We start from the raw sequence: 12,606 nt of genomic DNA, 5'->3' as shown, positions 1-12,606 counted from the left end.
ATAATTGTCCCTTGGTGAAGGTTTTCGACCAATTCCATTATCTAAATAACCATCTGCACATAGAAGAGCTCTAGGGTGGAATCAGTAACGTTCGACCTTGAAGTTTCAGCGATGCCTGTCAGACGTTTGGAGACCAGAGTGATCAAGGCAGTACGACTCCGAATAGATTCTTTTGACATAATTTTTTTGGAGTGAAATTTGATTGATTAGATCAGTTGATTGATTAGGGCTAAAGATGAAAAATGTGTCAAATTTTGCATTCTATTTAGGTCCTCCACAATTACAGCAGAATTGATAGATAAAGATAAAAAAAATACCAAGATACAAAAAATGATCAAATGAAACGATGCTGTCTTTATAACTCAAAGTTTATTGCACAGAAATTGTAACGGAGTTTGTAACACTATACAGGCTATTTTCAAATCTATCAATCATTATTCATAATCATGATGATTTAGTGGGGACGAATCAGGTGCATACGCGGGAGTCATGGCATTCTATCAAAGTTATCTCTCATCAGAATCAGTGAGAGCATCTTCCAGTCTCCTCCAGCCATCAGGACCCAGCTGACCGTCAGTCTTACACGGCAGGTACGTCAGGTGTGCGATGTCGTCAGGTACCTCGCACGGCTTGTACAGGATGGCGATCACGTGATCCCCGCGACCCTTCATGGCCCGTAGATGGACTTGCTGCATCTCGTACCTGGGAATGTGGAAATTTCGCCATGTCATGGGGTGTCTTCTATATGCAAATAACAACATGCGCAGTAAGATGCATTGTGGGTAATGCAAAAGACGAAGACCCCTAACATGTAGACAACTTTTCTTTGTGTCTCCAGGGCCTTCAACTTCGACATCATACCCACAATACATTTCACTGCACATGCCCAGTTGACAGAATTCAAACCATAAGACTGTTAGATCAATTTCGTGATATAACGTTACTATCGTCCAATAAACCAACTGGGACAGTACAAGAAAGCATCCCACCTGCACCAGTTGCTTCGGAGGAAGTTTTCACTCAGGACCAGTATGGTTTTGAAACTTTGGTCGATCCCGTAGGAGATATTGTCAATTATAGATTTTCCAACCTGCAAGTGATTTATGTTATGGTTACACATTTTGTCTACATCATACAACATTGCTTCAACTTTCTGTATTCCTTTAGACTCCATGCCATTAATATGTCTATACAAAGTGGTTGTATTCATGCATATACATATACCAAACAAAGCATAGCGTGTTACAACATTTCGGCACAGTGGATAAAACAAGCTCTCGCTGCCCGGGGCTCTGTAGCGAGTCTCCCTGCAGACTTTGTTGTCTGAGACTGATTTATAAAGAAAGAACAGAAATAGAAGCTCAGGATTATTTATCATTATGAAGTCAGTGTGACAATATTTTATCCCCTAAAATAAACTTGCGCGCGCACACAACTAACGTGACAACTGTGAATTGTAGCGAGTTTATTTTGTTTAGCTCTACGTGGCAATGTAAGCCCACGATCTATAGGCTCATGGCTTCTTCACAGCGCTGCGTACGATCGTGGTCTGGTTGCTCTGGCCATCAATCTTCTACGCGGCCCACCATTGCTAGGATGTCTAGAAGCGTAGATATATCAGGATCAAGCCATCGTATCTTATAGCTATGGTAGCTTTATTGTCATTATGAAAGCAGAGTTGATACCATACCTGGAAGTCCCTGTCATGTACAAGGCCTTTGAACCCGTGTTTCTCCTCCAAAGTCTTGACCAGAACTCCCACCACCCAGTCGTCGTCCTTACTGGAATATGACACGAAGAAGTCGTACTTGTAGCCCTGTTTGTTTCTGGGCTTCTCCACCTGAAATAGATGAAATGTTTCAGATGGCATCATGTGTTGTCCAGAATAAGCTGGTTCACATATTAGATCTCGCATGTGTATCGAGTTGCATTGTGGGTAATGTGTGAAAGGATGAAGTTCCCTCACGTTAAAACAATCACTTGTCAAGACCTGCTTAATTTTCTAGTATATATGTCCAAAATGCACAAAAAACAAGTAGTTTATCTGACGGACTGACCTGCCGGAATGCTGATAGTGGCCTGAGAGTATCGAGCCCTGGGATAGGCTGACCGGGCATTGACTGGGCAAGTTTCTGCTCCACAATCCTGGCTGTGAAATGCTGCTCCTCTGCGCCTTCAAATTCATCTAACTCTTCCAAGCACTTGGCCCACAATCTGAAACGATATGTCAGATGTAAAGCTTGAGCCACGGTAAACATGCTCTTTTGTCGTTCCTTCAATGTCATTATTCGGTCCTCAAATGTTGGTCTATTTTCTGTGCCATAGCAATTGTGTACAACATATCTGTTAAGCACATTTCAGGTAACCAATATGCAATATATAAAGCACCTTTCATTTCTCCTCAGGTACTGGTTTGTGAAGCTGTAAAATGGTAAATATCTTTCTTCCAAAGGATTTGTCAGTGGATTTGACCACATTTGTAAAAGTATACAACAGTCCTTAGCGGATATCACACATTTTCACAAAGCTATTTGAAATGTTTTAAAATACTAGCGTGTTCAGCAATGGGAGACTTGATGCTAGCACAAAGCTTAGACATATGTATACATGGTGCATAGATACTGTCCACATAAACAGACCAGAAAAGACCGGACTTGAGTCCAAACTAAGATCAATCAAACTGAAGTAGACTACCTGTGTGTCAAACCTGGGTCACACCGATCGTCAATCCCATGATTCACAGCTTGTCGGAATGCAGCAATGGCTGACTGGTAGTCACCAAGTTCCAATTGAATCTGTCCAATACAGTCGAAGTCGGTGTAAGTTTTCTTAAATTGCACTGCCTTTCTAAAGTTCTTTAGAGATTCTTGCAGCATGGTGTCTGGTGAATGTCCTTCCAACGATGTTTTATGTTTGAACATTTGCAAATAAATGATACCCTTTCTATCGTGGCAGAACCACCCGCACCGTCTGGGGTTTTGCTCAAGCGCTTCGTCCAACATCTCCAATGCCCTGGCGTACTCCTTCATTTCAGGTCTTCCAAGCTGCTCCCCTATCCTTCTTACCACATACGGCGTCCTACTCAAGCTCAGCGCTGTGTCGAAGCATTCCTTTGGCGTGGTCTCTGCAACTTGACTACTGTTGAAAAGGTCATGTCTTTCCGACTCTTCCGTGTCCAGAACAATGATGCCGATGAAGACCCAGCATAGCGCCGCGTCCCTGGAGTTATCGGGTCTGTGTTTCTCGTACACCTGTATGGCATCGTTGAAGTATGCCAAAGCCTTACATCGTGTGAATAAGATGTTCTCTTCTGTTGCCTTTGCCTGTAAGAACTGCAGGTAGAGCCTGTAGACGGCCAGACCGCACTGGAACTTCCACGCCAGCCTCTCCTCTGGAAGCGCGTACTCGGACCGCCGAGCTGCCTCCTCGAAATACGCGAGATGTCCGAAATCACGTTTGTCTTGTTCAAACCATTGGATAGCGAAGGCCTGCCACGAGAAAGAGAAAATACCACAAAGCTTGCTACATAATTAGGGAGAGAATTAAACTTTTATGGTCATAACGGCATTGATATCGTCCCTCTAACTACAATTGCCTAGCCAATATTCTAAAAAGGAGTTAATCCGCGAGCTATAGAATATAAACAGGAGAGTAGTAAACTACCAGAAAGCTTAATGAGATACAAATGTATTCAAATCTATGTGAGATTTTAGTTCATTAATGGTTTGCATTTAGGCATAGAAAAGAGTTTAAATCCATAACAAGGAGTGATTCTATGCAGACCTGAGATTTCAGTTTAACATGTATTTTGATTATGATTTTAATTATGCGCATACCTATCTAATGTTGTTATGCTTAAGATTATCTATGTCTATCGAAGATTTTATGAAAACCTACGACAGACAACCTGTTTACACCATTGTGGATGATACAGAATTCCGGGTTTATCTATTGACGAGTACCCTTGCTATTATAAATTCTAGTCACTGTTATGTTGTTTTTTGACAGAGTTAGTGAGTGAGTTATTGTTTACTATGATGATGATGATGATAATTATCAATTTTTGATGTTCGCAGGGCTCATTGAAAACAAGCACGCACGCAAAACAGTTCAAATGGTTCATTATAACGAATAACCTTATCACCATCATTGATGACCATGATAATTCCATTTCATTTTATGGAGTGATATTGATGAGCAAGATAATTTTATTTCATCTTATGGAATAGAATGGCCTCATGCTCATCAATGAGAGTGATAAGGTTATTCGTTATGAATGATAAACCATTTGAACTGTTTTGCGTGCGTGCTTGTTTTCATTTCTCAGAGATTGGGACAGTAAATCGCCAGACAACTAAAACAGTTTTTTGATGGTCATGCTTTGGTGTGCGTCATCATTTCGTTCTAAATTAACATCTATCCGACGAGAGACTAGAACACGAAAAAAAGTTCTCGTGCAGGCTCAAAGTTCGTATATATCCCAGGTATGCATCAAATGAAATAAGAAACAAAAAGAAAGACATGGGATTAGATTTTTGGTAAGCATAGCATTAAAGTCTTACGTACGGATAAATTAAAAAAAAATCTTAGTTATGCATAAAATTGAAATCTTAGACATGCATGCAACTGTCCGCATGAATTCTTGGTTATAGATTAGTCAAATCTTAGTTGTGCCTTAACCCTTAATGACCCATTAAGTAACTCATGAACTAAAATCTAAATATTTGTATTAGTGTGTATAGCGTTCAACAAGTACAGATTGCATTCGTTTTTTGTTGAACGAAAATTATCTCTGCGTATCACTTTGTTTCTTCTCTCACTGTTAGTGTGGGACATTCAAACGTAAGTTAAGGACCCCTATAAGCACATATAAGCCTATAAAAATTACATTCTCATCATTCTCTGCGAAACCTTACCTCAAAGGTTATTCAACTTACCTGCTCTGCGGTGGCCCTTGCTTGTCTCGCCTCACCATTGTTTCCACCTTCTTTCAGTAACGCTTTCAGTTTTGCATGCATCTCCCGAGCTTTTGCATACATGAACTGTTCTTCATACAGAACTACTAGATTTCCTATGGCGTTCAAGTTGCTGGGATCAACTTCTAAGACTTTTCTAAACGACTTCTCGGCTTCTCTAGACTGATCCAAGTTGAAGAGCATAAAGCCTCTGAGGTTGCCATAACGCATTGTGAGAAAGGTGAGTGTCTCATTGTAATGTTCTTCGATGTGTGGCAAGTCCAACTCGAGTTTCTTAGTGTCCTGTGCGTACTGTTGCAAGGATTTCCACGTTAAATGGCAGCTGTTTGAGCTCATCTTGATCTGTAGTAACGTTTATGATTGAAAATAAAAAACAACGTTGATGAACATTCATAATTCATAACCGAAAGGTCAGGGCCATGATCAAGAAAAAGCCTTAGAGATGGTTGAAGTTGATGAGAAGACTATTAACTGACAAACCCGGAAGTTCAGAATTTGAAGCCTAACAACAACAACAACAACAACCCAAACAAACAAATAAACCCGGTATACGCAGGAAAAGGCTATACTGCATGGTGCACCGGTGATATCTTTAAAAGAGTGTGTCTGAAGTGTAAGCGATTCAGGAGATATTCAGCGGGCATGCAGCTGAGGTTGACTGTAGATAGTATGAGAGCAATGGACACGGTCAGGTTAAGCTTGATAATAACTGACTTTCATATGCAATGCAATCGACGCTTGATGACATCATATATAGGATTTCCATGACTGTTTTCGGAAGCTCAAAGTATATAGCGGTATGTATGACAAGCTACAAGTAGTACAAAATACTTAAGGAAGTGAACCTCCATTGGCATTAGTAAAGTCAAGTTCACGACAAGTCGGATCACATGATAACAATGAAACTGAAAGCAGAACACATATACATTGTACCAGTCCATTCGATATTGGTCAGTGAACAGGTAACGCCCATGTACTTCCCGGAGGACATTTGCAGCATTCAAAGCACCTACCTCCCTTACAATAAGTTACATGTAGCGGGGTTTTGTCGATCTGTCAATCTTGGTTACTCATTAACTAGGGACTGACAAGGGAGGGCCGCCATATCAAAACCCGGAAGTTCAAAGGTTTTGGACAAGTCCAATTGTTGATGGCACGGGGGTGGTGATTTGAATAGAGAAAGAGATAGAAATTGAACTATTGGAGTATCTAACCATTTTAAACCACTCGCAATGAATGCACTTAATAAACTAGAAAGGCCGACATTTGCTTAAGAGCAAATACAGCATATTTCAGCCATACCCCTTCCCACGCAACATTGGACTGTTCCAAATCACCCCTGCGCAAAAATGGAACATCCTCTTAACAGTACATTATCCCCCAAAGTGGACTGGTATTGTGAATTGATTCCAGGTAAAAACAGAGCTTGCTTCTATTTTTCAGAAAATGACAATAATCACACCTTCCATTCAGAAAATTTTCATCATGACTGAAAATTGTTGAATGACTTCATGTAATGTCATTAACAATTTTCAGTACGATAACTAGGTGTAAGTTTAAAAAAGTATAAGCTCCTTGTGATGTGGGTACATTTATTATTGCAGTGAACTTTTTTTATTCAAGTAGGGCATACGATTTAATAATTATCAAGCAGGTGCAGGTACTGTAGGAGCGTTTGTTTTCTTCAAGCTGTAAAACTGTTAAACTGTTTTACTTTGTATGCAATCAGCCATCGAGCCTATTCTTATTTTAGTTTAACAACTTCCTGCCAGACCCGGAAGATACGATTGAACCTTGTTCGAGGATTTATTTTCGTCTGTCTGGTCAGTCTGTTCATACCCTGGCGCTGAGAGTGTTTTATTGGGCTGAAACTCTGGCAGTTTAAAGTTACTTACAATTTAAATGTTCAAAGTTTATGTCAAACAACAACAGCACTAGAAATGTGGCCACTATAGACAGGTGGTCACTATAGAGAAAATGCTGATCTATTGACTAGGAGCCATACGTTACACATGATTTCAGTACACTGATCATTAATCATATAAACATTGCACAGGTAAGCCAATTGTTTAGATGTACAATTAAGTTCAAATAATTCTGAAGAGAAATATTGATGAGAAAATAATCATTCTCGCCACTGTCTAACTTATAATTACGTATCAAAACTAAACGCAGATTTTCTAACTAACGCACCTTTCGCCGACTTCATCAAAGGACCGCCGGCTATCAATCAAACACGGCTGTTGATTAGACTTAGAGTTTCAAACAGTCATGTGCTGTGTGCCAGTTGACAGCGAACTTCATGCTACGTGATGTTTTACATTGCTTGGACCTTCTTTCCTACAGCGGTGCTTCTACAAAATATTTAGGCTGTAACACTGAGTCCCACATGTTTTATAGAATAGAATTTGACGCAGAACAGCATTTTTTGCTGGGTATTTTTCTTGAAACATGTCCGTGGGAATATCAGCAAGGCGGCGACGTAGGGATATCAGACCGTCAACAAAAGTCGCACGGCGGCTAACGGCGCAGCGAAGATACTAGCGCTATAAATAAGCGCTTCAACTAAGGATGGCAACCCGTACAATATTTTTGTATACTGTTGAGCTAAGTAAAGTTTGTTGTTTATGAGGTTTTAGTTGTCTTTGAAGCTTTGACCCGAAATATTTTAAAGTCAAACTGCTGAAGAGAAGTAAGTGACTGCTACGATTATCGTAGATATAGCCCTAAAAAAACTGATAAAAGAAGCCTTCTCAATAGTCTAAAATGCAAGAGCTTCCGGGGGGGCTTCGCCCACCTGGGTCCCCCCCACAGTGGCCCTGCCCCTGGACCCCGCCAGGGACATTCGGCGGCCCCCGGACCCCTGTCCGACGCTTTGAAAAAATCCTGGCGAGAAGTCTGTACGGCCTGAGTCTTCAAGTTAACGTATTGTGTGGTCCCGCTTATGAATATTGATTAGCCTTCGCTTTTCTCTTCGCTGATTGGCTGAACCATTAATTGAATTAACTCTTCCTGCCGGCTAGACGCAGGTGCAGATGTCGGCTCTGTGGGGTGAACGTCCGAAAGGTCATGGCATGGAGAACGAAAGAAAACCAATTCCCCCCAAAAAAGTGCTGTAATTAAGCCTTTTACAGTACTTTATGCCGAAAAATTTCACTTGGATCATTTTACCAACTATCTTATGCCTATCTATACCAAATGTTACTCATACCAGGGTACAGGGGTGCAAAATATACCGTTATAAGACCGTCAACAACAGTCGCACGGAGCTAACAGCGCAGCGAAAATACCATCGCTAGCGTTTAACTTCGGATAACAAGTTATAAGTACTGTTGAACTCAGTAACGTTAAAGTTTGTTTTTAGTTGCCTTTGACGGTTTGACCTGAAATAGTGTTACGCTAAACTCCTGAAGAGAAGTTAAGTGACTGCTGCGATTATCATAGATATGCCCCTAAGAACTGATACAATATAAAGCCTTCTGAATAGTCTAAAATGCGAGAGCCTTGGGCGGGCTTCGCTCCCCCTGGCGAGAACACTGCTATATGCGGGATCATGAGGCCCCGCTTATGAATATTAATTAGCCTTTGGCCTCCTCTTCGCTGATTGGCTAGGTCTTTGATTCAATTAACTCTCCGGCTGACGCGCACAGGTGTGGCTCTGTGCGGGGTCACGGAAGGTCACGTCAGGAGGCCAAAAGAAAGCAAATTCCCCTCAAAAAAGTGCCAAAATTAATCATTTTAAAGTTGTTTATGTCAAAAAATTTACTTGAATCTTGTTACCAAGCATCTAATGCCTATCTATACCAAATTTCAGGTCATTTAATTGTAATACCAGGGTACAGGAGCCAAAAGTGTCCTTTTTTGGTCAAAAATTGGCCAAAAATCGCAAAAATAAGCATTTTGTTGCACTGTACACCAAAAGTGTTATTGAATTTATATGAAGGGATTATCAAGGCACATCTGTGTCAAATTTCAGCTCATTCGGTTGCAATACCAAGGTACAGGAGCCAAAAGTGTCCTTTTTTGGTCAAAAATTGGTCAAAAAATCGCAAAAATAAGCATTTTGCTGTACTGTACACCAAAAGTGTTATTGAATTTATATGGGGGCATTATCAGGGCACATCTCTGTCAAATTTCAGCTCATTTGGTTGTAATACCAGGGTACAGGGGCCAAAAGTGTCCTTTTTTGGTCAAAAATTGGTCAAAAAATCGCAAAAATAAGCATTTCGTTGTACTGTACACCAAAAGTGTTAGCGAATTTATATGGGGGCATTATCAAGGCACATCTCTGTCAAATTTCAGATCATTTGGTTGTAATACCAGGGTACAGGGGCCAAAATATACAGTTTTGGTCTAAAATTGACCAAAAAATCTCAATAAAATCACTTTAGAGGCAGATATGAAAAAAACTGAGAAAAAAGCATCAAGGTATTGGCCCATTCTACCCCTGTGCCAAATTTCAGGTCATTCGGTCCAGGAACGGCGGAGATGAATCACTTTGAAGATTTGACAGGAGAAGAAGAAGAAGAAGAAACATTACGAATACAATATATTTCACCATACTATGTATGGCTGAAATATAATAAAAGTAAAGACAGCCGATGCATACTCTACACGCGTATACTCTAAGTACTAGAAGTAGAACAGTATCTCAGTGGTTGAAAAGTGGTGAATGCTGTGCCCAACTAGCCTATGGTGCCTCATTGGTCCTCATTTTGTGTAACAATAAAACCTGTCTACTAGTATATCATTTGAATATTGTACAACAAAGGATGAAACATCTACTAAGATGGGAAGAGATAGATATGAACAGGGCATGATTTTATCATATTGAATACTAGAATTAGATAGGTAGGAATACTATAATTATGAACCCAGTTACCCTGCCTTTGTATGTGGTTGACAAATGTCAGTTAATTGGAAATAATGAATAAATGCACTTTAAAGGTTTTATTGTCTCTATTGTAAACATGTTATTCATCCAGTTACATAACAGTCGATAACAACCATCTGTATTAGATCTGGGCCAAGGGCTAACAGCCGTGCTGCAATGAAAACAAACAAAGACGAGTCCAACTGCTGGCATGGGAGATTATTTCCGTCTAAGCTGTATAAAAATGAATATCCCTTGTTCTATTTATACGAACGTTGATGTATGGTGTTATGAATAATTAATAGATGAAAGAACTTGTTATGAAATATTGATATCATATAATTTTATACACATATGAAGCTAGAAAATAAGTGACCTCCCCCTCAGGCTCAGTAAGTGGTACCGCCTAACCGACCTGACAGAAAGCATGCGTACAAAGTCCGAGTCAACGATCAGCTGACAGCGTGCCCAGAGGCCAGAGCCTGTGAGTTTGATCAAGTTAGTCGGTCGGTACCCCTGGAGACATGTCTTCCTTTGCACCAGCTTCGTCTAAAAAGGCCAAGAAAAGAGCCGCAGCCGATGGGGTAGACGGGGAGTTCTTTCCAGGTAAGTTAAACATGTGCAGGCTCATCAAAATGTGTGCAAACGTGCAAGGCTATCAGGTAAGTACGTTAGCTATGGGAGGTGGGCGTTAGGTAGGCGGGGCACTTGCATGGGGGCGGGGTACACATTTGGGTAAAGTTGGACCGAGCTGAAAGCTATCATATACACACTTATCGAAAAAGTACCAATAGGGTCCATCCAAAACAAAACTGTTCAGATATGCAGCTTACACTCTTTATTCTTCAGTGCAAGGCCGGGTATGCAATATAAACAAATATTAATAATAAAACAAACAAACAAAATTAGCCAAGGATCCACTCATTGAACAGTTGTGTGCCCTAAACCCATAATGGCACAGTCCATAGAACTAGACCACTGGTCATTCACAGTGGCGGCGGCACCATGGGGGCAGTGGGGGCGGTTGCCCCCACAAAAAATAGGTCGTGGGGGCGACGCCCCCACGATAAAATAAGATGAAACACACAAAATCAAGCTGAAACCCTTGTGCATATTTTCACTAATGGAAATTTCAACAAATCTCGCTAGTCTACCGGCAAAATGTGCCCCTAAAAATACAGGAAATGACGTTTCAGAGGGTACAGATTTCAAAATTTCAAAGGACCTCCCTTGCGAGGACTCGCGCCTTCGGCACTGGACACGGTGGGAAAATGTTGTCGTCCCCACGACCCTTTTACTAGTAGAAATTTCATTATTAAACTTAGCTTTGTTTACAAGTAAAATGTTCCCCTCAAATGCAGGAAATGGCATTTGAAGTGTCCTGATTTCAAAATTACTCCAGAATTCTCTTGCGTCTTCGGGGCTCACGACGACATAGTGCAAAATGGGTCGTCGCCCTCAAAAATCGTTTTCTCTATTAGAAGTGTCATTAAATTCAGCTAAGTCTGTAAGCAAAATTTGTCCCTCAAAATGCAGGAAATGGCATTTCAGAGGGTCTAGATTTCAAAATTTCCCCGAACCTACCTTGCAACGGCTCGTGCCTTTGCCGCTCGAAATGGTGAAAATATGTTGGGGGCGTCGCCCTCTATAACTAAAGCTAAAACTATGTGTATTTTTGATAGAAATGCTATTGAAGTAAGCTTAGTCTGGCAGCAAAATTTCCCCTGGCGGCGGCGGCGGCTCTTTTTCAGTAATCCATCATCTATTAAACAGTTAACATTAGTGAGGGTCTACATGGAGGGTCCCGACAACGATTTACGCTGAATTCAGAAGAACCCCTATGTATTACGCTAAATCAAGGAAGGCAATTACGCTAAATTTGGTCGCCTCGCAATAACGTAGATAAGATGATTTTCCCTACGAGTTACGAAAAATAAGAATAGGCTGCCTACGCCTTACCGAAAAGAGCAAGCAGACCCTCATTATTGACCTTTATTCATAGGGTAACCTTTATCCGTTGTATATAAAAAATAGGGTAATTTGGGATCGATAAGTCGATGGAAGGTAGTTTCACATTGCATTTTGAAAATGTTGATTTTAAACCCACGTCGTTGACCTGAAATCTGTTTTTTGCAACAACGAATTTAGGTTTACACCACAGATTAAGGTGAACTAGCGTTAAGTGGAAACAGGTTTTCCTGCAGAATCATTTTTGTTGTAATTTTCTTCAGTATACACTGAATAGACACTGTCATGGTGAATATTTATAAAGGAGCATAACTATGCTGATTAATTTCCTAGAACATGTCTCTGTGAGGAAATGTCCAGCAGACATATTGTTTTTATTAAATAATGTAGAAGGACTGCACATGTTACAATTGTGGCGCAATAAAGTTCTATCTAAAGTTCTATCTATGTCATAATTTATTTTGATGACAGGAAAGTACTTTAGTACTTAAGTTTCCTTTCAACTCTTACTAGTACTTTAGAGATTGTCAAAAGGCCTTTGAGTAAAAAATTGTTTATTGCAAATCATACAATCAAACAGTCATACAGTCAATAACAATGAGTCACACAGCAAGGTGAATCTGGCAATCATAGTGATGTCATTTTCATTCTACTATCATACATATAGTTTCTTCTCTTCCCTTTTTTTGTAGGTATCCAGAAGATCGAGTACAGGCCTGATGCTGGTCCAGAGGATGTTCTCTGTTTCAAACACTACAATGCCTCAGAGGTTAGTGCTGCATAGACCCA

The 12,606-nt window shown here is 40.5% G+C and overlaps 1 protein-coding gene across 3 annotated transcripts; it reads right to left on the bottom strand.

Annotated features, from left to right (window-relative positions):
- Window positions 1–359: 359 nt before the first annotated feature.
- Window positions 360–6,178, bottom strand: LOC118410631. 3 transcript variants are annotated; one of them, XM_035812412.1, is made up of 7 exons: window positions 5,990–6,174; window positions 4,938–5,318; window positions 2,695–3,488; window positions 2,058–2,214; window positions 1,691–1,840; window positions 990–1,090; window positions 360–702 (listed from the first exon to the last, which is right to left on the bottom strand). In XM_035812412.1, the coding sequence occupies exons 2-7, from the start codon at window positions 5,310–5,312 to the stop codon at window positions 507–509; spliced, it is 1,773 nt and encodes a 590-aa protein (XP_035668305.1). In that variant the 5' UTR covers window positions 5,313–5,318; window positions 5,990–6,174; the 3' UTR covers window positions 360–506. The 3 variants fall into 3 exon arrangements, with proteins under 3 accessions (XP_035668305.1, XP_035668307.1, XP_035668306.1); XM_035812414.1 differs by lacking the exon at window positions 990–1,090 and having other exon boundaries at window positions 5,990–6,178; XM_035812413.1 differs by lacking the exon at window positions 5,990–6,174 and having other exon boundaries at window positions 4,938–5,389.
- Window positions 6,179–12,606: the final 6,428 nt, after the last annotated feature.

The sequence above is a fragment of the Branchiostoma floridae genome, chromosome 2, assembly GCF_000003815.2.
Source record: "Branchiostoma floridae strain S238N-H82 chromosome 2, Bfl_VNyyK, whole genome shotgun sequence".
In the NCBI taxonomy this organism is placed as follows: Eukaryota; Metazoa; Chordata; class Leptocardii; order Amphioxiformes; family Branchiostomatidae; genus Branchiostoma; species Branchiostoma floridae.
This window is presented reverse-complemented; position numbering and strand designations above follow the sequence as displayed.